General features: G+C 38.8%; 1 protein-coding gene across 6 annotated transcripts in view; it reads right to left on the bottom strand.

The window, feature by feature from the left end:
• Window positions 1-24,760, bottom strand: part of COL5A2 (collagen type V alpha 2 chain) — a 130,694-nt gene that overhangs the window by 34,060 nt on the left and 71,874 nt on the right. For all 6 annotated transcript variants that reach the window (XM_068196384.1, XM_068196380.1, XM_068196383.1 and 3 more), the window contains 11 exons: window positions 14,500-14,724; window positions 13,043-13,056; window positions 11,711-11,743; window positions 11,067-11,099; window positions 10,378-10,431; window positions 6,905-7,015; window positions 5,173-5,250; window positions 3,200-3,244; window positions 2,636-2,689; window positions 1,974-2,027; window positions 463-516 (listed from right to left, as the gene is read on the bottom strand). In XM_068196384.1, the coding sequence (XP_068052485.1) occupies window positions 463-516; window positions 1,974-2,027; window positions 2,636-2,689; window positions 3,200-3,244; window positions 5,173-5,250; window positions 6,905-7,015; window positions 10,378-10,431; window positions 11,067-11,099; window positions 11,711-11,743; window positions 13,043-13,056; window positions 14,500-14,683 (714 nt within the window). In that variant the 5' untranslated portion in view covers window positions 14,684-14,724. The remainder of the gene's footprint in view (window positions 1-462; window positions 517-1,973; window positions 2,028-2,635; window positions 2,690-3,199; window positions 3,245-5,172; window positions 5,251-6,904; window positions 7,016-10,377; window positions 10,432-11,066; window positions 11,100-11,710; window positions 11,744-13,042; window positions 13,057-14,499; window positions 14,725-24,760) is intronic.

The raw sequence follows: 24,760 nt of genomic DNA, 5'->3' as shown, positions 1-24,760 counted from the left end.
ATAAGCTGAGATCAAAATTCAGATCAAACACTTAAAATTATCTAGAAACTCAGACCTGCAAACTGTACCTCTTTTTTCAGAATATGTCAGTCTAGAAACATGATAAACAACTGCTAGCAAAACACATTTAGCAATTAGACCTAAGCTCTCTTGCACTTAGCTTCCTACCAAGTTTCTCTGGAAAGGCTAACAGAAGGGAGATAAGTGCCTTGTACCAGAATATTGGCGATATGAATTTAGAACTGAAATCTCAGATAACAACAGTTATCCTCTCAGCAACAAAGCACTGACCTGGAGCCTAGGAGTGAGCTAAGACAAGGACTTCAGATATTGAATGGCAGAACTTTGCACTCATAATTAAAAGCAATACTGATGAGTCACATCAGGTTGAAGCAATAAGGAACCAGAATCATATGATGACATACGATTATTTTGCTAGAATTTAAATAATCAGGCTCTTACTGGAGATCCTGGAAATCCAGGCTCACCGGATTGTCCTGGTCTACCAGGTTCACCCTAAGGGAAGAGGGAAAAAAAAGGAACACATTAAAGCAGGAGATTTGAAAACAGATTTTTTGTATCATTTTTCCACTCAAACATATGAGGACATTCACATCAGTATTATGCAACCTCTCTTTGCTGCAACACTGTCAGTGACATAAATCAACTGCATATGTGCCTAGCAAATGTGCATTAGACACATTAACTCACTTGGTTTTTAACCAAGAACTGGGAAAACTGAAGGCTGAGCACACAATGTATCCCAGTCATTAGGAGATGGTCCTGCCACCTGGTTTTCCTGAGAATTAATGAGTCAACCTTCTGTCATCTTCACAGAGAGCATCAAATTGCTGTTATTTCCCACTGGAACAGCAATTAAAAGCTACCTGCATTGTAGCTTGTGACTCTCCTTCTGTTTAAATGTTTTAATACATGTATAATTTCATTCTAGGACGGTAACTATTTTCTGTGTATTGTAATAGGAAAAACAATATGGTGAAACCAAATAAGTATATTTTGAAGATGAATCAAAGCCCTTCAGAGTCACAGCCAAATATTCCTTTATATGTATCAGTCAGTTCAAATACACTCAGGACACCAGAATACAGGAATATGAAAGGCTTCATAAAAATAGTTTCAGGTCAGAGAGAAGGCAAAGTGCTTCACAAATGCAATTAAAAACAGCCAAACAAAGGAAATGGGGGAAGTTCTTAGAGCAGTGTCAAGACTGGACTTCCCTGCACTGAGAGTTAACTGTTGCCAAGGATTCTTAAAAATCTTTGTACAGTTTAATGGGAAGATAGCTGTTACACAATTAATTTCTATACTAAAATGGCATCTGCAGTTTTCTAACTAATTTCCAAGTTAAAAATTACAGTTCAGATGGATTTTGTGTGATTTGCAAACAACTAATATACATGCACCAGTAAGGTCTTGGGCTACTGTTCAGCAGTACATATACACCCATATAATATATGTAAAACATACATTTTACATCTATATGTATGCATACATGGATAAAGAAAAAAAATCAGGAACATAATCAATTATCATTTTAAAATAAATTAAATACTAAAATCTTATCCAGACACATGTGTATGCTGCCATTACAGCTCTTCTAACCCAATATGAAAACCAAAAAGAGAGGAGATGCCTCCAAGTGACTCCCTGTGATTTATTTTTATGTTTGATTTCAAGAAAGATTATCTCAGTTAAGAACTTACTGAGGCAAGAAATAGCAATGGTGCTAGACTCCAGATATGATGATGACACGTAAGAAAAAGAAAGGAGGGGTTGAGAAATGGTTGCCAAGATTCACAGTTGTGATGCCGGATTTAATGAGGAGTACAATTACAAAGGAAAGCAGACAATAGTAGTTACAACAGGCACAGCTGCTGGTTAGTCACTGCCTCACAGATGCCAATGTTTGTTTTATTAAAAATAAAACAAGATACAAAGAATAACAAACTTACATCTTCACCAGGTTTGCCTGGAGGTCCCTCTGGTCCACGAGAACCAACTGGCCCCTAAGAAATTAATATATTTGTTGAGAAGTCAGTTTAGCCATCACTTAAATATCTATTTACTCCATTTCAAAGTCTGGTTTTACAAAAACAGATGTAGAAAAAGGAAGATTTTATGCCTAAGCACATTTGCTTAGATTTGAGGTGCTCTTTCTAACCATCCTGACCTTAGAAAACCATTGTACTATAAGAAAATACAGGATGGATTATTTAGGAAAAAACCCCAAAACATTAAAAATCACAGTTGCTGTTTGCTTCAAATCTCTGGCTCTTGCTTTTACTTTTGAATCATTTTGTTGCCTCAAAAAAAAAAATTCTCATCATCCTTTGTGTAAGTTACACTATCAGGTATGGTTTTACCAGTGTCTTACCATTCTCAGGCCTGTGCTGGAAAATTAAGAACGATTGTTTCTAATATAATCATTGCTATTCGCATTTAAAATAACTCAAATTCACTGATTCATGACAACATGCTTTGAACACCACAACTCTTCACTCAAGTTACTTAATAGTTTCAGCTGAAACAACATGACAAAAATTCTGTTCTGAAATTAAAAAGTATAGCATCTTTGCAATTCTGTTGTAGAAATGTTTGCATTTATTGGTCTTACCATAGGTCCTGGATCTCCAGGTTCACCAGGTGGGCCTGTGGGACCAGCACCACCCTAAAATTAACCAAAGATTAATACAGTTACAAATTCCAAAAGCAATTATAAGGACATAATTTAAAATCCATGACCAGGAAAATCACAGCCTATGGCTGAGAGTCTGGATTCGAATTTAGAACCAGTTCACATTTCCATAGGAATGAAATTGGATACTAAAACCCCTCAAGCTGTAGATAAATCCTGTGCCATACACAAACCCCACTGGAAACTTAACACCATGCCAATACCAAAACAAGAACAGTCTCCATTTTCATTGCTGCTCACTCATTAAAAAACATGTTGGGTTAAAACCCTGTTAAAGATCTAATAAACTGTGCTTTTGGAGCCAATTCCTGTGTATAGAGTCCATCTGGAGCAGAGCCCTTGTTTAAATTCCCTTCTGGACGAAGGTACACTCAGCCACAAGTCACTGAGGATGGACACTGCCCCGGAGGTGCACAAACCCCTCTCACCACGAGCTCTGCCTTCAGGTCTGGCCAATTTAATCCCCTCAGGTGAAGCACTCACTTGTTTTCCTTGGAGACCCTGAGGACCTCTTGGACCCACTGGACCCTGTTGAACACACAACTTGTTACACACTGGAAAACAACCTTTCCCAAGTAAGATTGAACCTACAAAGGGCAAAATGGTCTGATAGGGACCACCAGCATTTCTACAGTCTGAAAGGTTTCTACTCAGAAAACTGGTGTTATGAAACACAGATGTTGAATGAAATCTTCAAAGTCCAAAAGCCACAGAAGTGTAATTTCATTAGCAGCTGAAAATATGGACTTGGCTGCTTCCTCCAACCTCACAGTCTCTGGAATCACAATAACCAAACTGTCTGTCTATCTCCATGAAAAATTGTAGTAACAAAATAAGAGTTGAGGGGAATAGTCTTCACTTGAAGGGAATGCCATTACTCAGATGAATCTCATAATGGAATCAATGACAAAATAAATTAATCTTCTTGTTCTCAGTCAAGCTGAAAAGCAGTAATGAAAGGACGTGTTTAAATGTATCATACAAACCACCAAAAGAGCTTTCCAAATCACTGTGGTTAGTTACAAAAAACTCAGATTGTCCCTTAGAAAGTATCATGGGACTTTTAGGAAAAATCTCAAACCTAATTATAACTTTTAACACTAAATATTATCTTATTGGAGAGTAATTATCTTGGTTCTAGGAATACAAAAATATCTATAACAGACAACCATTCATTTTGACAGAAATTTGAGACTTATGTCTTAAAATTCAGTAATTTTTTACTAATTTTTAAAAAGCAAATGTAGAAGAGTTAGCAATGGGTCATTAAAAAAAAAAAAACTAATGAACATTAGAAACAAAACATTATTTCGGCTGTCAGTTACCCAGTTTACAAGAGAGGAAAAAAGAATGTCACATAACATGAGAAAGAGCAAGTGAGTGCCAACTGACTTTAGCAGACTTTGTTTAAGGCTATAGATATATTAACATTAAATTTAATCATATTTGAGAATGATAAGAGATGGTACAAGAGATGCAACACCTGGAGAAAAACTGAGTGAAAGGATTAAGCAAAACAATGAAAGCAACAAAGTGGGACAGACTTGTGGAACAAATTCTTTTATGTTCAGAAAGCAAATTCACTGTAGAGAGACATTTATCAAAAAGTTATTTGAAGAAACCACTGAAAAAGTTAATACTAAGTCAAAGTATCAAGTTATATTTAGAACCTTTCATATGGCATTGGAACTGATTATGAAGGCTACTAGTAGGGACCTGGATAAGATTCAGGTGGACAAACTCATGGGCAATACAATCACTAAAGGATGGTTTCTTTCAGAATGGATGTTAAACATATCACCAAAGAGGGTAAAAATATTTCCAAGATATCAAACGTGAAGAGAGGTATTATTAAGAAACAACCCCAAGAGTTCCAGAAGAGATAACTTAGGGTGGTGAAACAGCTCTCACAGACAGTGGAAAATGTCAGTTACCATTAAGTACCCAGTAAAGAGCATATCTAAATAGTGAGGGATGCCAGTGCAAAAACTGGGCCCACTGGAGAAACAGGAAGTCTGTCTTGAAACAGCAAAGCACAGATTTGAGTAAAGAGCTGGTTTTGAAAGTATTTTTTTAATTATTAAAAAAAAAAAAAACACCTGATTTGATGTCACATGTGAAAAGAAGTTACATATTTGTTTATTCTGCTTTGTGTTATACCTGACAAATTTCAGTCACTCTGCAGTGACTCAAGAGGGGATGTTTTTTCCTCCTGCACCTTACTGTTAGTAGCCATTATATTTCAGAAGGAGAGAGGGATGGAAGTGGGAGGAGAAGCTGTCATTTAACAGAAAAACACTTTTTTCCCCAGGCACTGTGCAAAACTCCACTAGAATATACTGTACATCCAGGTTGAAGAGGTACAGGAAGCTGTAGAGGATGAATTCCCTTTTGAGTTTTTGGGCATGCATTCCACTTCTAGCCTCTCTTACAGTACAGGGCTAATGTAGTCTTACCACTGCACCAGGCATCAGTCCCATTTGACTACCAAGTCCAGACTTCTCATCCAGTCCTGCCATCTGAGCTGAAAAAGGCTGGAAAAATAAGAAGGTGATTTTAACTTTAAGTCATTGTGATGGTTTGTAAGGCAAAAATCCATGCAATCACATCTTCATCATTTACCTTGCAGTGATAACAGTTCAAACCTTGGTTTAAACACTAAACTAAAATTTGTCTCTCCTGTAAATTTGAGGTGTTTAAAGCTTCAAAGACCATGTGAATACATTATATGTTTATTATTCTATTTCCACTTTAATATTAAACAAGTATAAAATGACCAAAAAAGAGGAAAGCCTCCCACTAAATTAATTACATTTTTTCATGACTTACAAATCTAGACCAAAACTGCCATATTCCTTCATGTCTTCTAAGGCTTCCTTTTTTCACTTATCACGCTTCAAGTTCAGAAATCTCTTAAGATAAATGGAAATGTAACTGATTTCATGATGACAAATTAGAATTTTTAAGCATCTTGCCCTTATCCAGCAAAGCTGAAAGCCACTGCTCTTCCTATCAATTAACAGAGACCAATGAGCTAGAGAAGGGAGAAGCTTCAGTGCCCTCCTTCTTATGCAAGCAAATAGTTGAAATCAAGAGTTTTATTTTCCTTCATTCAGAGCCAGAGCCTCATTCACAGCAGGCCAGAGTTTACAGTGGCTGAAAAGAAACGGCTCAAACGTAGATTCAAATCTCCCAACATTTACAGTTAGTTCCTCATTAGATTAGTCCCCAAACACATTTTCTAAAGGCTGGAGATTGCCTGAGGTCAGAGACAGGAATACAAACAAAAAATGTCTTAGATTTCCAGCCACACCTTTCTTCCATATATTCTATGTAAGTACCCATTATGGCACTTCTATGATTCTAAGAGATTCCTGTGTGCTGAAGATATTTACTTGGGCTGAGTCTGCTGGATTCAGAACTGTTGGGAAATGTGATTAAGACATGAAATGCTGCCCAAAGTTGCAAGCTATTGGCTTAACATGAATATTGCAGATTTTTGCCATTATAACTATTGTTTTCAGGAACATCTCAGGAACAATGGAATGAGAAATCAAAACAGGTGTCAAAACAGCAATAAATGTGTAACTGAATACACTTGACAAATTCAAATATGTATTTATTTATTGACCATAATTAGTATCCAATAGAAATGGGAGGAAAAAAAAGTTTTGCAGAATACCTTGTCTGTATCTATAAAGCTGGTTAGCAGTGCTGCTTTAACAAACAATTTCTTAATCTTCTCAGTGTTTGCCTGAATAATTCCAGCAAGAAGTATTATCAACCACATTTTAGTTTCTCTCATTAGTTATTTATAATTCATTTATCTTAATTTTCATTTTTCTATATTCCTAATTTGGTGTGCTCATTTCCTCTGTACTGTTGCTCAGACCCCTTGGCTGGTGGAAGTAAAACAACCCATGTGGTGGTTCTAGATTAGGGCAGTTTGGCTTTGCTAGATGCTAAAATCTGCTGTGAAAGGTGCATCCTTTCCCAGGTTTCTCATATTCAACTTGTCCCAATTTTTGGCAGAATTTGCAGTGCCACTAGCTGCTGCCCCTTGTGACTAGGAGACAGGAAGTGTGGGCACAGCGTTCCATGGTCACAGAACCAAAGGCGAGTCACCATTTATATCATGTGGATCTGGTCCAACACTCCACTTCGAGCTAGAGCAAATGTAAAACTTACCCTACTTATTCCATCTGGTCCTGGGTGAGTGGGATGCCCTGGAGGACCAGGGTCACCAGGCTGGCCAGGGATACCAGGTTCCCCATCAATCCCTTGAGGACCACGAGGACCCTACAAAGAAAATCAGGAATGCCAGCAGAGTGCAAAGGTATTCACTGAAATCACCGTAACTAGCAAACATCTGCCTCTTTGGGATAAATCTGTATTTCTACTGAAAGATTTTCAACATCCCTAAAGCTCTGTTCCCACCTTCAGATCAGAAGCACTGATTGAAATTAATCATGAATCCAACATTTAAGTAAACTGCAGTAATTTCTCTCAAGCTTTTTTAGAAACTGAGGCTTCCAATAATTTCATACTAGAGTATATTATTCCTGAAAAACTCTTTGGCTTTGCACACTATATAGAATGAAGTCAATTCACTTCTAAAATGAGTACAGCTCAGATAAGTGTAAATATACACAGAGGCTTAGGAAACTACAGAGAAATGCTGGATTTTCACAGCCTACTTGACATGAGGAATAGTTTAGCCAGTTCATAGCACTGTTGAATTCTCAACATGGTTATAATGCCAGAAATGCAGGGAAAGTTACCTGGTGTTGAAGTCATCTCTAGCTAGTATTTACAGAATAGGTTAGAGCCCATCCTGCGACTCTCATTTAAATGTGGCTCCCACTTTTAATTCCTAAACTGCACTCACCTCATATAAGAACAAAAATTAAATATTGAGGCAGCTAATAAAACATTAGTTGAACAAAATGAGTGGTAATGGGGCCAATACAGACATGCTTCAATCATAAATACAGACTTTCAAGCGCTTCCTACTACTTTTCTTCATTAGAATAAAATGCTTGACCAAGGCAAGGAAAAGTTTTAGACTATGTAGTGAACTCTTCCATTTTAAGGATCCTTAAACACAGAATTTTAGAAGCCTGGCTCACTGAGTCATCTTTTCAAACACAATTAACCATCACAGATTGCCAGGATTTCCATGAGGTGAGGACTGTGTCTGCAACACATTTCAGTGGAATTTATGTCTGAAGTGGTATGGTTTGAACTAGTATGGTTCACAGAAGGAGCTGTGAATAGATGGTATTCTGAACAAATGAGAAGGTCTGTGCATGTTGGATGGAAGGAGGAGGTTTAAGCAAAATATTCTTAAATATATCTATTATAAACACAAGTACACACTGCCAAACCTAAAAGTGCTTACTGCCCCAAGGAGGAAAAGAATGAGATACCTTTAGTCACCAAAACTCAACCTGCTTTAAGAGTAAAAATGCAACTGCATACCTCAATACCAAAAATCATCAAAATGCATGTTTGTATTTGTAGGTAGCTAGTGGTATATAACCAATCTGGAGGGTTTTTAATAAAATATTGATGATCATTTATTCATTTTACAGCATTTATACGTTTATTTGTATAGAAAAAAGCCCTTTCATTTTCTTTCACCAGTTCAAGGTCAGTAAGGTTTAAATTTAAAAAAAGAACAGAGGAAAAAGGAAAAACCTTTCTCACAAATGCCACGAGGTGGCACCATTTAAACACACAATTTTCTCATTCTGTCCCACCGCTGCTGCTGGTCAGGAAACAATTAAAGGTTTTGCTTATAATAAAATAAAAGGAAAAAGCAGCTCACGGTAGGACACTCCCAAATTTCTATTTACTTAAACTGCTACTGCAAGTAAAATTGAGTGTAAATCCACATGGAAAGAAAAACATATGAATAGTTCTGAGGATGTCCAAGTTTATTTTCTGTCTTCAAAAGACCATTTGTTAACAACTAAAATGTCATCATGCTCCAAAATTCCTCCTCCCTAGATGCATTCTGAAAATGCAGCCATACTATTCCCTAGCTGTCTCTCACTGTTCCATTAACAAAGAATCCGGTGTAAAAAATATGCTGATATTCCTGAATTCATTTTACATCCAAGGGTCCTGCTTTTGTAAAATATGGAGATCCACAGCAAGGTTGAGTTCTTTTTGCTCACTAGTCAGCAAGAACTTGACTTTAAAGAACAACAAAAAACAATCTGAAGAAATAAAAAGCTTGGAAATGTGTTTAGTGCATTATTAATGTCTTCAGTCAGTAATGTATTTAGCCAGATTAATTTTATAAGGGAAGTCTGTACAAGATTATCCGCTCCATGAGGGTTTTTTTCATAATATAAACTGCAGGTGTGAGCTAACATTTCTTTTCCATAAGTAAAAATAAAGCCCCTGCACTAGCAGTCACTGTGTCTCTGAGAGCAGTGCTCTTGGTCTCAGACCCACACTGGCATACACACAGCTCATCAGAACCTCTGATGGAACATTTGCAAAGGAGCTGACTGCTTCTCAATCCTGTGTTATTCCTTGAAAGCAGAATAATAACCTGTGGCAAAAGGACTCAAAGCCATTTACAGCCTTTTGGGATTTTAGGTGCTTGTGGCCACCACTCTGAAGAGACACATGGGATGCATGGCAGGGAATCAGGATTTATTTAGCATCTCATTGACAATGCAGGGAATCAGGATTTATTTAGCATCTCATTGACAATGCTGCACATTAGGAAAGCACTTGGGACACAGCCTCATTCAGAAAACACAAGTCAAGATTTCTCTGCGCACCCCAAGACTGCACAACGTCTCCCAGAGTTCTATTAAGCATTTTGATACTCATTCTTCTGACAAATGTCTTCTGGAGATCTGAAGAGCAGCAGTGGCTTGGCAAGCATCCCAAAGAGGCTACACACTTCCTGCACTGCTTTAACAATGTCATTACCATCTACAGACAACAGGCACACACTGGAAACAGGGCAAGGGAGTCTGGTTTAGGCCTGTGCCTAACCTCAGGATTGGCTTGCTCTCTCCTGAGGGGTAGGAAAATATCCACATTGAAATTATAATGATTCAACTCTCAAATCTGCTTTTAGCAGCTTCTGCTCTTCAAGCTAGCTTTTTGAAAAGGAGCATGTCATCTGGGGCATTTTCAAGCACTCCTTTTTGGCCTTTCTGTGGTTCTCCACATGCAGACACCGAAATTGCCTTATGATGTCTTTATTTCCACTGAGCAATCCTGGTTACATTATTCACCAGCATACCAACAAATGTAGTCACATATTAACTCCTGCTAACTTATGAGCTTTGTCTTTTCTGCAGTGCTCCAAGCCACACAGCAGTCACCAGCAAACAGCCATCGAGTTCTAATCAAGGGAATGTGATATTCTAGTTCTGTCTGAGAATGTTTGTAGAGAAAGTATGGCTTTGGTGGAACTACTGCTAAACCTCTGTCCATTTCTCAAAATATTCAGGTTTCAATCTACCCCAGCAATGATGAAATAGAAATGTCTTCCTCTTTGTTACCTGATTCCTGGAAATTACAGTTTTGGACAGTTTTGGTAACGCTAGAAGACACAGAGACAGTTTAAAGCCATTTAATCTTTTGAGGTTGCTTCAGATACTTTATTTTTGAGATATTTAATAACTTACAGGTCTTCCCTTTGGTCCTCGTTCTCCTCGTGGACCTTGCGAGCCTGGAGGTCCCTAAAAGAAAGACCAGAAATATTAAGTCTCTTTTAAACCACCTAGTGATTAATAAAGCTCTGCAAATATGAAATCCAATGCTTATTTGAAAATTAATTTGTGGGATTTTTTTCTACATCATCATGTAGACAACAGCTATAATAACCAAGTATTCAATATTTCTTCTCAACTGGACATTGTCTGAAGGGAGTAGAACCACGATGCAGAGGTCTACAAAATGGTTTCATCTCTCATGTGCTTCATAGGTTAATCCAGCAAAGGTTTTCTGAATGCTGGATTTGAGACACCCTCCTTGCTCGTCCAGGACTGCTCTGTGCTCAACCACAGCACGGAGCATCCTGCAGCTCCTCCTGCTCCTGCTTGGACCCTGCTGGAGGGGCATTCCCCAGCATCCAGCCAGCACTAAGGGCCTCAGATATCCATGTGCTACAATCCATTCACTCCATGCATGGGCTGACCTGACACTGAGAAAAACATCCCATCATCTTCTCATCTCCCAGAGCCAGTGGCTCTGCAGATAGCACCTACTGAGGGGTGGAAGAACCCTCCTTCACATCACCCTCACAACACAAACCAGGCATGGCAGGAAGTGGCAGATGCCTCATCAGAGAAGCAGAAGATGAAAAAGTACTCACAGCTGGTCCTGGGCGGCCTCGTATGCCTGAAACCTAGAGCAGGGAATATAAATAAAGTCACCACACATCATGGCTGCATTTGTCATGACTGCCCTACAGAAAATCAGTTACTGAAAAGCAAATAGCAAGGCAGGACATTAAAGTACCAAGAAAGTTAAAAGGCTTTTTAGGGAAAGGGGGGAAAAAAGTAGTAAATATAATTAACATTGGTTATCTTTTTCCAGTTTGGAGTCTTTTTTTAGCAATGTGAGCAAAATCTTAGAAGTATCACTGCTCCTCTAAAAAAATTAAATAAATAAGTGAATTACAACTATTTAGTCTCAACTTATTATTTAAGTCTGTTTGCCTTCACACTAGAAAAGAATAAATAGGTAATGAAATTTTATTTCACCCCTTTCTAGATGCTAATTTACCAATTACACTTCTACAAAACTCTAACCATAAAAATAAAGATTGTGGCAGAAGAACTAACAACTAGCAGGAATTTATAATGTTACATATGTGAAACAGCATATTAATTCCACTTATTTCATTCCTAGGCTGTAGGGTTTTGTTTTATTTACTTCATTACTGCAATTCTGCTTTAAAGCACTAATATATGCACTTCTAGGATGTGCTGATGGATGAAGAAAATACTGACTTACAGGTGGCACTATTCCAGGTTCTCCTTTTTGTCCCTGTAGGAAAAAGATACCAAAACGTCAGATGCCAGAAAAGAAGTGCAAGTACAATTACCAGTAGCAGTTTCAGCAATACCATCCCTGTGACTGTGATAAAAGTAAGGCTTCCTTAAAAATACAACAAGACTAAATTAAAGTACCTACGATAAATAATCCATATTATTTTAATGACTATGGTCACTGATTAAATGAAGGCCATAAATTACCATTATCCTCTAGCTGCATAACATACTGTCTGAAAGAAGAATTAAAGTTAAAAAATATGAAACTTTTCTGTTAGAACTGCTAGAAAGTGCTAGAAAATACATTGGAGCTCTGTTATTGGATGATTTGATTCATGTGTAATACAGAGCCTAGAGCAGCATTTAGATGCCATTTCTTCAAGGTACTAAATTAAAATACATATCATCAAATCCATGGATATAGAAATCCATCTGCAGCCTAGGGACAGGTTATGATACAATGATACTGCATAGCTTCAGACTGAAGGACAACAGCAACTGACAACTGACCTTTTTTTAAGCTGAATGTGTTGACAATGATTACATCAAATAACTGGGTTTAGACCTACCAGTGGTAACTGGTTTTTTAAGGAAAAAAAGAGGACATTGCAAAGATAAAAAGTGTCCTGCCTTGCTTATCAAGTAATAAATAATAAGGTGGGTATACTCCATTTATTTCTGTAAACTACCACTGCAAAGAGTACTCAGTTTTGGTGAGTGCATGTACTTGATCATCTAAAATTTATTTCAATTACTTCTTGCAGTTGCTTACTATCTTAGAAGCCTAATTATGGGAATGCCTTTTAATTTCTTCTGTAAGAGCAGGTCTTCCCTTTGTTTAATTGCAGACAACGAGAGAAGCTGCCCATAGAACCGCAGCTCTGGGCAAGGACACAGGATTCCAGTGCCACATCCTGCCCACTGGGCAGCTCAGCTTCAGCACAAAAACCAGCTGCAAGCTTTAACAGTTCAGCATCTACTGACAGAATGGTCCCTTCCCTCAGCCTGTGGCACTGCTAGAGGTGACACCACCAAACTTCTCCAACTGGAATTCCTTTCATGTAGACAGCAGGGATTTTCAGCCAGGGGATTCTCTATATTAAGATCAGGATTTCTGCCTGCATCCCAATGTTTTTTTCATGTGGACTGCAATCTCCCTAGCCACCAAGGCCAAGAGAAAGAACTACATGTTTTTAACAGAGATTATGTGTATCTTTTGTGATATGCTTCAAAGAGATGCATGGGATTCTTTTAATGGTAGTAATACATTACAAAAAAGTAAAGGAAATCTTACCTTTCTTCCTCTACCTATGAGAAAGGACAAAAGAAGAAATGAGAAGAAATTAGTGATTTTACTCTGAGAGACAGAATACAGTAAGAGTTGAGTGAAGGTGTTGCAGCTAGAGCCATCCCTGATCCTGGATGCAGAAGGGATGGTGCATTGCCCACAGGGAGCTGGGAGAGTTCTAAGGGACACACATATTCACTGGTTCAGGTGTGAGGAATCACAACACTGTGCAAAAATGTGCTGTAATTCTTACCCGTTTTCCTCATTGCACAGAGTAACAAAAAACACTTTGGGAAAGCAGAGTATCTTGTGGGGGATTGTGAGATGCTGGCCTAATGACTGACAGGAAGTCAGAGGAGCTTTATTACTGATTCCAACAATAACTGCTGATGGAGCCACAACATATTACATGGTATTCTTCAGAAAACAGAGCTCACAGAGAGATTTCTGACCTTTTATTTCTTAGAAAGCACCTGCATGACCATGGGCATGCATTCAGAGCCATATAGCCACACTCATGCCCACAAAAATCCTTCAGAAGAATATTTTATGAATGCCTCTAATAACAGTAAGGAATTTGGCAATGTATCCATACTGTTTTATATTTGCTGGGTGTACCCTGCTGGTGTTGGCCCAATGCCTCCCAAAACAGAGCAGGATGCACCATCTATTTATTAATGCTCACCACATCTTGCTCCACTGCTCAATTACACAAGTCCCTGCTTTTGTCTTTATTGCTGCTTTGTTCAATATTAAGCTGATCAACAGCAATTATATCTCCTGAAGAAATTAATTATTATACATTGAATGCAACTCTAATAATTCAATACACTGTATTATGTAGCTTTAATTGCAAGGTAAAAAATGTTCTTATAGGAAAATTGAGGAGGGGTTCCTTTATCCAAGTCTGTCCAGGAAGAAAAGACATAATCTTTAAGGTACATAGCAGAAAAGATGCAAATAGGGAGTCAATAATACTTCATGCTTCTTTTATGTCTCATAAAAGGATCTGTGTTTTCACTTTGGGAAAATATTTTACATTTACTCAGTTTACATTTATTAGAGGGTCCCTGAATTGAGCATTTTAAAGAATGCACTTATTTTATACAGTTATGCGTTCAACATATATATATATATATATATATTAGTATGTTTACTATATATACTTATCTTTCAGTTTCAGATGAACCACAAAAAGAAGCCAGAATTGAACCTCCTCAAAATATCAAGACAGATTTCAGATCAAACTTTTAGCTGTAAAGCCATTTGGGCTTATATGAGACTCATAGTCTAAATGAAACTATTTGGAGTCAGCTATGGGGCAGCCCAAGAGGGATGATAACTGCCAGGTATCTATATTCAGACTTAAATTTTCACCATAAAAATAGCTTTAGGAATTTCAATATCACAAGGTTCCTAGTTCTTTGGGCTGCCTCTCCTCTCAAACTAGAAGAGGCTCTTACCAATGGTGGGGTCGAAATCCCGTGGTGTATGGGGACACACAGGACAGCACTCTCCCGGGGGCACCTGGGGGTTCTCACACTCCAGCAGATCTTGACACTGGATTTCATCGCAAAGAATAGCTCCATTGTCACAGACGCAGATTTGGCACGGTGAGGGCTTCCAAATATCCCTGTTCAGGTACATCTGTCCATTCTGAGTGCAGGCTATTTCTTCACCATCTTCTCCTGGGACAGAGGAAAGAATATACAACACATTTTCCAACCGTGAAATCAAAGGAATGGGACTGGACAAGGAAGGAGCACATCTGGAGATGAGAAGCAGCATTACATACACAGAGAAAACAATGCACCAGCATAGCTAAAGCTGATGTTAAGGACTTTTAAGAGATGTGTCTTTCTTCTCTTACCACCTTATTTCTTGATCAGAAAGAAGTAAAATAGAGTCCTCAATTTCCCCACACTATCAAAGAAACTTTGCCTCAGGAGTCTTTGGATGTCACTCTGCTCAGTGGGGTGTCACTTCTGCCCTGAGGAACTCCTGCCAATCCCCTGCTCTATGTAAGTGCTGAGCACAGCACATTGGAGAGGTCTGACTGGGGACAAGAACCTGTGACTTCTGTCTGCAACAGCACATGCTGCCTGCTCCCTGCTGGCCTACACAGCCAGATGGGACAGGGCTCAACAGACACGGCAGCAGCTGGGGGAAAGAAAAAAGACCCTCCCATTCATTGGGTGAGGTTTATTTACTGGTGTGGGGGAATACCAGCACTGAGAATCAAATCTTCCAAACAGGACAGCCAGCCTCTGTCCAGAGGCAATAGCAGCACCCACTGCAGTGGTATTTGCAGCAGGGAATCCAGCTGAGTAACAAGAGGCTCCTCACACGATTTATGGTCAGTTTTTATAATCCAGCTGGCCGCGGCCCCACATGATTAACCCAGCACACACACAATACTGCCATGGATATATCTTAACTACATACAGAATACCCCTTACATATTTTAACCATGTATAAAAGACCATCCTTTTTCACTATTTATACAGGACCAGTATGGACTGATTATATGCATACATCCTCTCTATTTTCTTATTCAAACAATCACATTTACATTTGTACTGTTTTACCATGTATAAGTATTTGCCTTTTTCTTCCTACTTTGTAGCCAAACACACTGGATATGTTTGGATTTACTTTTTTATCATGAGGTGAGTATATCTCAGTATCTTCTCCTAAAATTAAAATATGTCTAAGAAAGAGTTCAAAAAACAAGTAAAAAGTTTTGCTTGTGTAGCCAAGATTTCACAGAATATGAAAGCAGCAAGAAAGGATTTTTTTCATTTTGTCCTAATAAATATTTCATCCCCTAAAGGAGCAAGCAGCTGCAAAACCAAAGAACCATCCCCAGGCTGTCCACAGACCATGTGTCACAACTTGCAAACCAAGAATCCCAGTGCCAAGACAGTGTCTGAGTCACACATGGCAAAGCTGTCACTCACAGTCCAAAAATTTTTCTCCTGATCACTGAGATGCTGCAGAGAAGATTGATCTCACATGGGTGGGAGTTCCATCTGACCACAGAAATCCCTCCTATCCAAAATATCTTTGAAATTGGACAATCCGGTTAAAACCACTTCTGAAAGTTCCCAAACAGGTCTAATTTCTAACTGATACGAGACTGGGAGTAGAGTCAACTATATACATAGGACACATCTGCCTAATCAAAGATCATAACCATTGTTTGTTTAAGCAAACCTGTTACTAATGTAAAAATTAACAGCTCTAAGCACAAAGACAATTCCACTGTTCTATACATTTCTGTCCTAATTTAAACCAGATGTCAACAGAAAATTACAAAGTAATAAATATGAGCAGATTTGGAATTTCAGCTTTGTGCCTCATCTCAAGCCCAGTTACTCCATCAAAGTGAAAGCTTGAAGAAAGGGAGCAGATGTGTCATTAACTGTTGCCTGCCATCACTAACAGCTTTCTAACACAAACTCAAATTGAAATTTTCACCAGGTCAGCTCCTCTTCAATTGCTTTATCACACCAACAGACTAAATGACTCGAAGAGGTGCTGCAGAAGCTCAGGAGGAAATGTTTTCAGTGTGAAGTAAAGACATCAACAAAGTGTGCTGTACAGTCCATTTATGACACTGTGAGAATCATTTTCCAAACTGCAGATCATATTTTGGAAACCACTCTTCTCATTTCTCCCTTGTGAGCATGACATAATGCAGTGTCTGACATATTTAGCCTTTTCCCCCCAGATGTCTGGCATATGGTCTATGTCTTCTTTAACATATCACCCACAGAACTCGTTGTGCTGTTCAAAAGAGCAACAGTTTGCATAAATGAAATTTCTAAGTTATTGAGCCCAAAGTCAGCATTCTGTCATAACTTCAAATAAACCACATAGCAACCGCTTTGGCAAATCAGAGCTGAGCCAGATGGTGACTAGCTTCTGCCTGGGTCCTGCTCAGCAGCTGGGAAAGAGGCAGACAAAGGCAGAGGAAAAGCACATACCAACTTCTGAAAGCTACTAAGAAGTCTGCCTCCCTATCAGTTTGCAGATGTGATGGCAATTAAAAAAAAAAAAAAACCCACAACCAAAAATAAAACCCAAACAAGCCAAAACCAAAAGAAAAAACCTACCACCTTTTAATATTGTCAGAAAACATTATACATCTTTTGATTAAATTCAGTGCTCCTAGGGGTTGTTTTCTGCTGTGACTGCATTACACTGAAAGAGTAACCTGGAAAGGGCAGCTCTTTCAAAGCCAGCTCATTTTACAAGAATATTTTGACATTCTATTCCCAGGCCTGAACTGCAGGCATGTTATCCAGCTACGCCCAGAGCAGCAAAGGCAGCAAAGGAAATCATTCTACCATTTCCTCTCTGGCTTGGAAATTTGCAGGATTGTTTTAATCACAGAGACCAAGTTACAAACTCTTTATATATCACGTGTTCTTTCTACCTCTACAGCTGCAACATAAGGTGCTGAGTGGCTTGAGAAGCAGCTTTGGAAATTTTTAATGAGGCAAAAGAATCTGCTAGGCCATTAAACAATTCCTTTCTTATCTACAAAAAAGTACAACTCTAGTTGGTATTGGACCTGACTAAAGAACTGACAGGATTCAAACCCACCAAGTCTCAAAGCAGTCTGCGAATATAAAAGGCAATGTAGGAGAGATACCCAATGATACATTTAAGCACTCATTCATCCATGACCTTACACAACAACCAACCTTCAGAAAGAGGATTTCAATGCAAAGCACAGTAGGTAAAATGCAATTTTTTTCTGCCATATATTGATGTGTTGGAGTATGGTTTTACTTTAAAGAACTAATTTATCAGCAGTCAAACCATCTGTTACAACTAATTTACCAGATCCTCAGACACACAGACTAGCATCAGCAGCTTGGAAGTAAAATCACACCAGGCATTGACATAGCCAGTTTGGTGTCACCACTGAAGCTGTGCTAATTACTGGGAGGGGAGGAAGGGGACAGGGGACCCAGCGTGCCATCCCAGCCACTAGATGGCTGTCAATGTCCATCAGTCATCTCGAGCAAGTGTCAAACTTCATGCACAGATCAGGTGTGTAAGGCCTCCTCCCTTTGGGCTGCTTGTGCTGAGCTTGTTTTCATTTCAGGTACATCTCTCTCAAGATTAATTCTCACACCAACAGCAGGATAAGGGTTTTAAAAGACAGCACATGAAATAATTTCAATTTTTCACCACATCATTTTGAAACCAACACCTGAAAATTTACTATTGCTTCATTTGTTGTTTAAAGTTACTTACTTCCCATTATTGTGCCCATATTGTTTTCACTGATTCCTGTTCCTATCTTACACATGGAAAAAGGAAAGTAAGGTCTGGATATGGAACCAAGCAGGAAAGAAAGACAGGAAGACAAGAAAGGGAGAGAAAGAAGAAGAAAGGGAGAGAAAGAAGAAGAAAGGGAGAGAAAGAAGAAGAAAGGGAGAGAAAGAAGAAGAGAGAAGGAGGAGAGAGAAGGAGGAGAGAGAAGGAGGAGAGAGAAGGAGGAGAGAGAAGGAGGAGAGAGAAGGAGGAGAGAGAAGGAGAGAGGGAAAATGATGCCACAAAAATGTGCACCATAAAAAGTAGAAGCAGTGAACCACCACTACTTCAGCTGAGTTGATGACAGGTATATGAAGGACAGGAACACATCTTTCAATGACCTACTTGAAGAAAATAAATGGCCCAAGCAAAACCTGCATATACGAGTGGTTTCTGCAGACATGAACCCCATTGAGTCATAGATGAAATGACAAGGAAAAGAAAAGGATTTGGCATCAAAGCAGCTCTATTTCATCGCACTTTTACTGGTCCTACCAAATGTGCTAATTAAAGGAGTCTAGAGGCTGACAGACCTACAGTGGTAGAGAACACAGTCTAACAAAAGGAAAAAAGATGATGACTGCTACTGAAAGCAGCCTACCAGTTTTAGGCTTTCTTCTGCCAGGAGGGGCTTCTTGATGCACAGTGTAACCAAAGCCCAATTCTTTTGCATTGTTTAACATAAAAAGACTGGAACAGAAGGGGTACAGTTATTTAATGAAAAAGAGTTGCAAATAAAACTGCTTGCACAGGGGTCCTCTCATCCTCTCTTTATCATCCTCATGCTAGTTTGTGAAAAGCATAGGGATATATAAGATTACACAGATACAGTGGTTTTAAGGTTTAAAAAGCTAGAAAATGAAAAGCTGAGTTTTGAGATATGAATTACAAAAGTTAATCCTGCTGACTCACAAAGCAGAGGTGCAGAAGGAGATCAACATGAAAGATGATACGTGCTAACAGCCATTCTGCAGATGTACTGCTGTGCATGTGTACAGACTGCCAGGACAGGGACAAGAGGAGCTTGGGCTTAATAATGTTTGACTGTCAGCCTGCTGCAACAATAATGTAGGGCATGATCCAGATCCCCTTAAATCAATGGGAAAAACCCTCTCATTCACTTCAATAAGAATCAGACTGCCTGTTTTGTTTATATTTTTGTATTTTTTTTTCTGAGTAGTAATAAAGTATTATCTTTTATAATACTAATATATAATATATATATATACTTACTGTGATTTGCAAATTATAATTTAAACACCAATTATTCTGTAAATCAGGTAGTTTTCAGGAGTGCTGACAAATACAAAATCTATTTTGCATTTGTTGCACAGAAACAATTCTTGTTAATAATGATTAACAGAGAGAATTCACGAAAGAGCTTTACAGTTACATACATGAGGATGGGTGGTATATGTGAATACCACAGGGATGAACCTGGAATACTTTACTAATAAAGGACTGAATTGATGCACAGTTTTTTGCCAATTTTGTGCACATGAGCATTTAGGAAGAGAAAGGAGTTCCAAGTCACTGCCCTACCTCCCTTATAAAAAAGTGGTTAAGAACAAATCCCTTGCATTATACTTACGGGAATATACACAGGCACAAAGTTTAAAACACAAATCTGTAGGAAACCAGATTTCATCAGAACTTTTTCTTCAGAAAAGAGGTGGGGGAGGGCTAATCCATCCTTCAAAGTTCCTGCTTAAAAAAAATCCTAGGGGATAATTTGCAAAGTTGACAATTAATAAGCCTTTTTAACAACATTCCACAGAATAAAAGATGTTGAATGCTTTAAAGTCCAAGTGAGTTTCAATGTGATTGAGGAGGTCAGCTCTCTAGACAAGGAGCTGCAAGCTTTCAGAAGAAGAAAAGTTCCAGGGTATTCTCTAAAAGAATATAGATAATTTTAAAACATGTATTTTCAGCTGGAAAATTACAGACTCAACTGCTTTTCCTGCAGAGGCCACAGATACCATTAAGTATGAATAAATACTGTGAAGCACCAAGGTGCAAGCTCCCAAGAAGAGACTTAATTAATTGTTGAAATTACTGTGACCATCAATGAAGCTTTCCTAAAGCCATGCACTTCATCTGGCCATCTGCTTCTAAAAGGGAGGGAGTTCACCATCTGAGATTCATCAACCAAGAAAACCCAGCCTCCGAGCTCTAAATAGCAGTCCAGAAGCAGAAAGCAACAGCAAAACAACATACCCTGACTTAGGAGAAAAAATAATGTCTCAGGTAAAGGGCTCTCTTAGGGTGACCTGGCAGCTGGGGTTTGTTTCTTTCAGAAAATTGTGCCTAAATAAATAAATAAATCTGTTTTCCATTCAGCATTGTGATTTCAGTTTTGACTGAGAGGGGGAAACCGAATAGGAAAAACTATGCTTAGGATACAGTTAAAAACCTCCAAATTAGTTGTAAATCAATATCTGAAGTATGCAACTGCTTCTACACTTACTCTGATGAAATCAATACTACCCTACAATTGGTTTGGTGCCCCCTATTTCCCCTTTTTCTCACATGTTCATGAATTTATGTCTCCATCAGGGCAAAGAGAAGTTTTGCTTGCCTTTTTATGGATAAGTTTCATTTCCAACACAGAACAATCAAAAACAATGTTTTTGTTCCAAGATCCAATACATGATGAATACAAAGGCAGAAAATACTGGGATCCCTTCCAGTGAAAAGGCTTTCTCTCACTGGTCCCACAGCACTATCCAATTTTTTTATTGTACTATTCAATTCCCTAAAAGCAAATCATGGTGTTGTATCTGCATCTTAACCTCACTGGTCCTGAGCTGCTGAACAAGATTCAACCCTTATTCAGTCAACACTCCAGACAATGCAGGAAACTGTGCAGAAGCAACCTTGCTCAAAGTTTAGTCAGATTGGTCCTTTCCTTTTGGTTATCCCAGTCTTGGACATGTCTGTTTCAAAAGCACTCTGTTAAACTAACTCATTAGAGGTATCCCATGAATAAGGTTAGATGTAAACGTGTTTAACTTTCTTCTTCTCTGTTGTTACTTCAGTTCCCAAGTAGGCTGGCAGGACACATTGCTGTGTGCCTGCAGGAGAATAGGGTGAAGGAGGGAGCTGAGGAGCCTGATATGCCAGCAGTGCTTATACAAATACTCTCAGATGACCACATTGAAGCCTCAAGCATACAGTGGGAAATAAAATGACTTCCAAATGTCCAAGGCTGCACAGAGACTGTCACGGGGAGGCATTCCGGGCTCGCCTGAGAAAACACTACTGCAGATTTCAGCAGTTGGAGCAGAGCAGTCAAAAGACTAAGTCAGTAGCAGGGTCCCTGGTCTCTGCTGGAGCCCACGTGGCCACAAATGCTCTGCTTGGACTTTGTCATGCAAGGTAGTTAAAGTCAGTTCAGCTATTGCTGACTCAGTGTGGAAAAAGCCTAAACAAAGTGCTTATCAAGGACAATTATTATGTTTAATTATCTCAAAAGAGGCTTGAGGCAACAGAGATCATTTCATTTTATAAGCAAATGTTGGAGCACATTCTTGACTATGGGATGACATTTTTAAGAAGAATCACTTCATTTGCATGAAGACAGGCTGGTCCCAGAGAAATATCAGATTCTTTTGGTGGGGAGCTCACAAAGAGAACACACAGCAAACACATTTCAAGCAGTGGAGGCAGGGCCTGGGCTTGGCACTGTGGAACACACACAAGTTCAGCAATGCAGGCATTGTCTTTAAACTACAACAAAACTAAACCTGCAATTAGCACATTTCCCAAAATGTAAGAGGTTGAAACCTTCTGAAAGCAAACACACCCCAACAGTGGAAATCCTACCCAACTTGCTGCTACTGGAAATTTAAGCAAATGTGATCAGGACATAATGAACTGTGCATAATAATTCTAAACTTAAGCCTAAAATAGCAAGATTACAGTACAAATGTAATATTATTCGATGGTCTATTTTGGCTCCCTTTCTGGAATCCATAAATGTTTGATTTTGGTCTTTCCAAAAGCCAGACTTGGACTGCTGTGATTTAGTAAAAATAATGCATTTTGGCTGCGAAGAAAATTCTCTCAGCTACTTCCTGTGCCATTATCAGTGAGACACAGTTTCCACTCACAACCCATTTGGAATCCTGTAGGGATCTAGGGACAATTCGCAAGAAACCACCCTGGCTGTCCAGTCAGCCAGAAACCTATGGCACAAGGAACAAGCCATGCAGGGTAAGGTCACACTGTGTCAGTCAGGTTCCAAAATAACCATCTCTTGGTGCTCCCAGCACTGATCCCTAAGGAATGTCACTAAGATCTAGCCATCAGCTGGACTCAGAACTGCCAGCCACTACTCTGTGAACTCAACAGTCCCACCAGGTCATCATTCACCTTGTTATCCACCCGTTCAATACCATACTGAGTTCTTCCACAGTTTGTCTATGGGTGCTATGGGAGATGATGTCAGTGCTGCTGAACCAAAAGTAAACAGCAGCTTCACTTGTGCACCGAGCCAATTATCTTATAGAAGGCAATGAGATTTAACCAATTCAATGGAAAGAGGAAAATGCATTAAATAAATAGCCCCTAACTCTGTCTGCTCTTCTCTGTACCCATCTATTCTAAATCTTACAAGTTCCACTGTTCCAGTTTCATATATGCTCTAACACTCAGAGTCTAACTGGTAAAAGAGCAACGCACTGCAAAATAACTGGTTTGCCTTCCTTGTTTTGCAGGATTTAGCTCTTTTGAAGTCACCAAAAATGCATATAGATGTCTTTTTTTATTATATCTAAGAGAAACACTTGCTGCTGCCCAAACACTCTCATTCTTTGAAGCCATACACATCAAAGTTCAATAGGAACCTATCATTACATGCTGCCTTTTTCCACAAAGCTATTCTACATTGTGGTTTGCAAAATGGACTCCTGTAATCCCCTAAATGCATCCTTGCTGGCTAATATCACCCTCTTTTTCAACTAAAAATAAAGATTTGTAATTAGCAAGAAAACTCAGTTCCATAATTAAAAATCCTTGCATTCCAACAGGCTCAGCATTTCAAACTGAAGTGAAAACTACCCAGTGTTTGGGTGGAGTAAGAAGGTATTGCTGGAAAGCTGTACTCATAATATGCTGTTTGTACAGCAAAGCCATTCATTTGCTGAAATTCTGGGCCTCTAAGAAAGTAAAAAAGAAGAATGGTAAGCAAAAAACCTGCAAAAATTTCAGGAACAAAGCCTCTTGTTTCTTTTCTGCCACCATTACCTTTACCACAGCTCAGACAGCTCAGTCAGCAACTTCTGGTTCCAAGCTGACATGGAACAGACTTTGGCAGCCCTCAGGGCACCACGGCTGCTTTCTGCACAGCATCAGAGAGGAAGGTTCTAAAGGAGCAGCCTAGTTTTCAAGTGTAATCCTGAAGATAATCACACATATGTACATGAGGAAGAGACAGGCATTTGGATGTGTCTCATGCCCAAGAGAGAGTTAAACTTATTTATTACTTACAGATATAGGAGCAATAAGCAGTTTCCTCCTTTCAGTGTGTAAAAGGAACAACGTTAGTAAGTAACAAGTGAGTAGGGCTCAGCTCATTTCAAGAAAAGTTTGGGATAAAAAAAACTCCTTAAGATAATTAGCATTGCTCAGGAATTTTTCTACAATGTGGGTTGTGGGGTTTTTGAGGGTATTTTTTGTTGGAAAGTATTTCATTACTGAAATACCAAGGACAGTCCTTTTATTAGCTACATAACTTGAAAACCTTTTCTTTCATTCTCGGGATGTTTGAAATCACCTATTTCAGTCAAAAAAAACCATTGGGATTTGCTAGAGGGAACCTCACACCAATAAAAGCCTTGTAAAAAAATCCAAGTCAAGCTGCAGAAAAATGTTTTCACTGACCCGACCCAATTCCATCTTTTTCATCATTTCTGAGTCATAAGACCTTTTCAAGGTTGTCCCAACTCATCCAGGCCGGCAAGGGAAAACTCAGTTATTTAAGAGAATCTTCCCCTCTAGCACAGGCTGGTGATTGTTCTATGCAACAAGGATGACTTCAAGTAGACTCATATTTGCAGACCAATGTACTTTAAATCCCACTGGAAGACAAACAGAGCTAGGTGAGGTGAAGAACATCCTCATTCCATTTTCAGAATGCTGCATAATTTCATTATATTTAAGAAGGAATTTTAAGCAAAATCCACTTTCTGATTTTTCCTTGATGTAACAGTGGAAAATGGCAACGTTAACTTTGTAAAGAAAATCCCTTGAAAGAACTGCAGGTGTCTTTGCCACCTGGAGACTCTGTGTTACAGTATGATTCACTGGATAAAAACTACATATTTTTATTTCCATTCAATTTTTAACTTGTCTTTGGTACTGTTCCAATCCTTGGTCCATACAAGTGTTTAA

This window comes from Anomalospiza imberbis, chromosome 7 (genome assembly GCF_031753505.1).
Source record: "Anomalospiza imberbis isolate Cuckoo-Finch-1a 21T00152 chromosome 7, ASM3175350v1, whole genome shotgun sequence".
Taxonomy (NCBI): domain Eukaryota; kingdom Metazoa; phylum Chordata; class Aves; order Passeriformes; family Viduidae; genus Anomalospiza; species Anomalospiza imberbis.
Note: the sequence above shows the minus strand (reverse complement) of the source record. Positions and strands in the feature narration are given on the sequence as shown.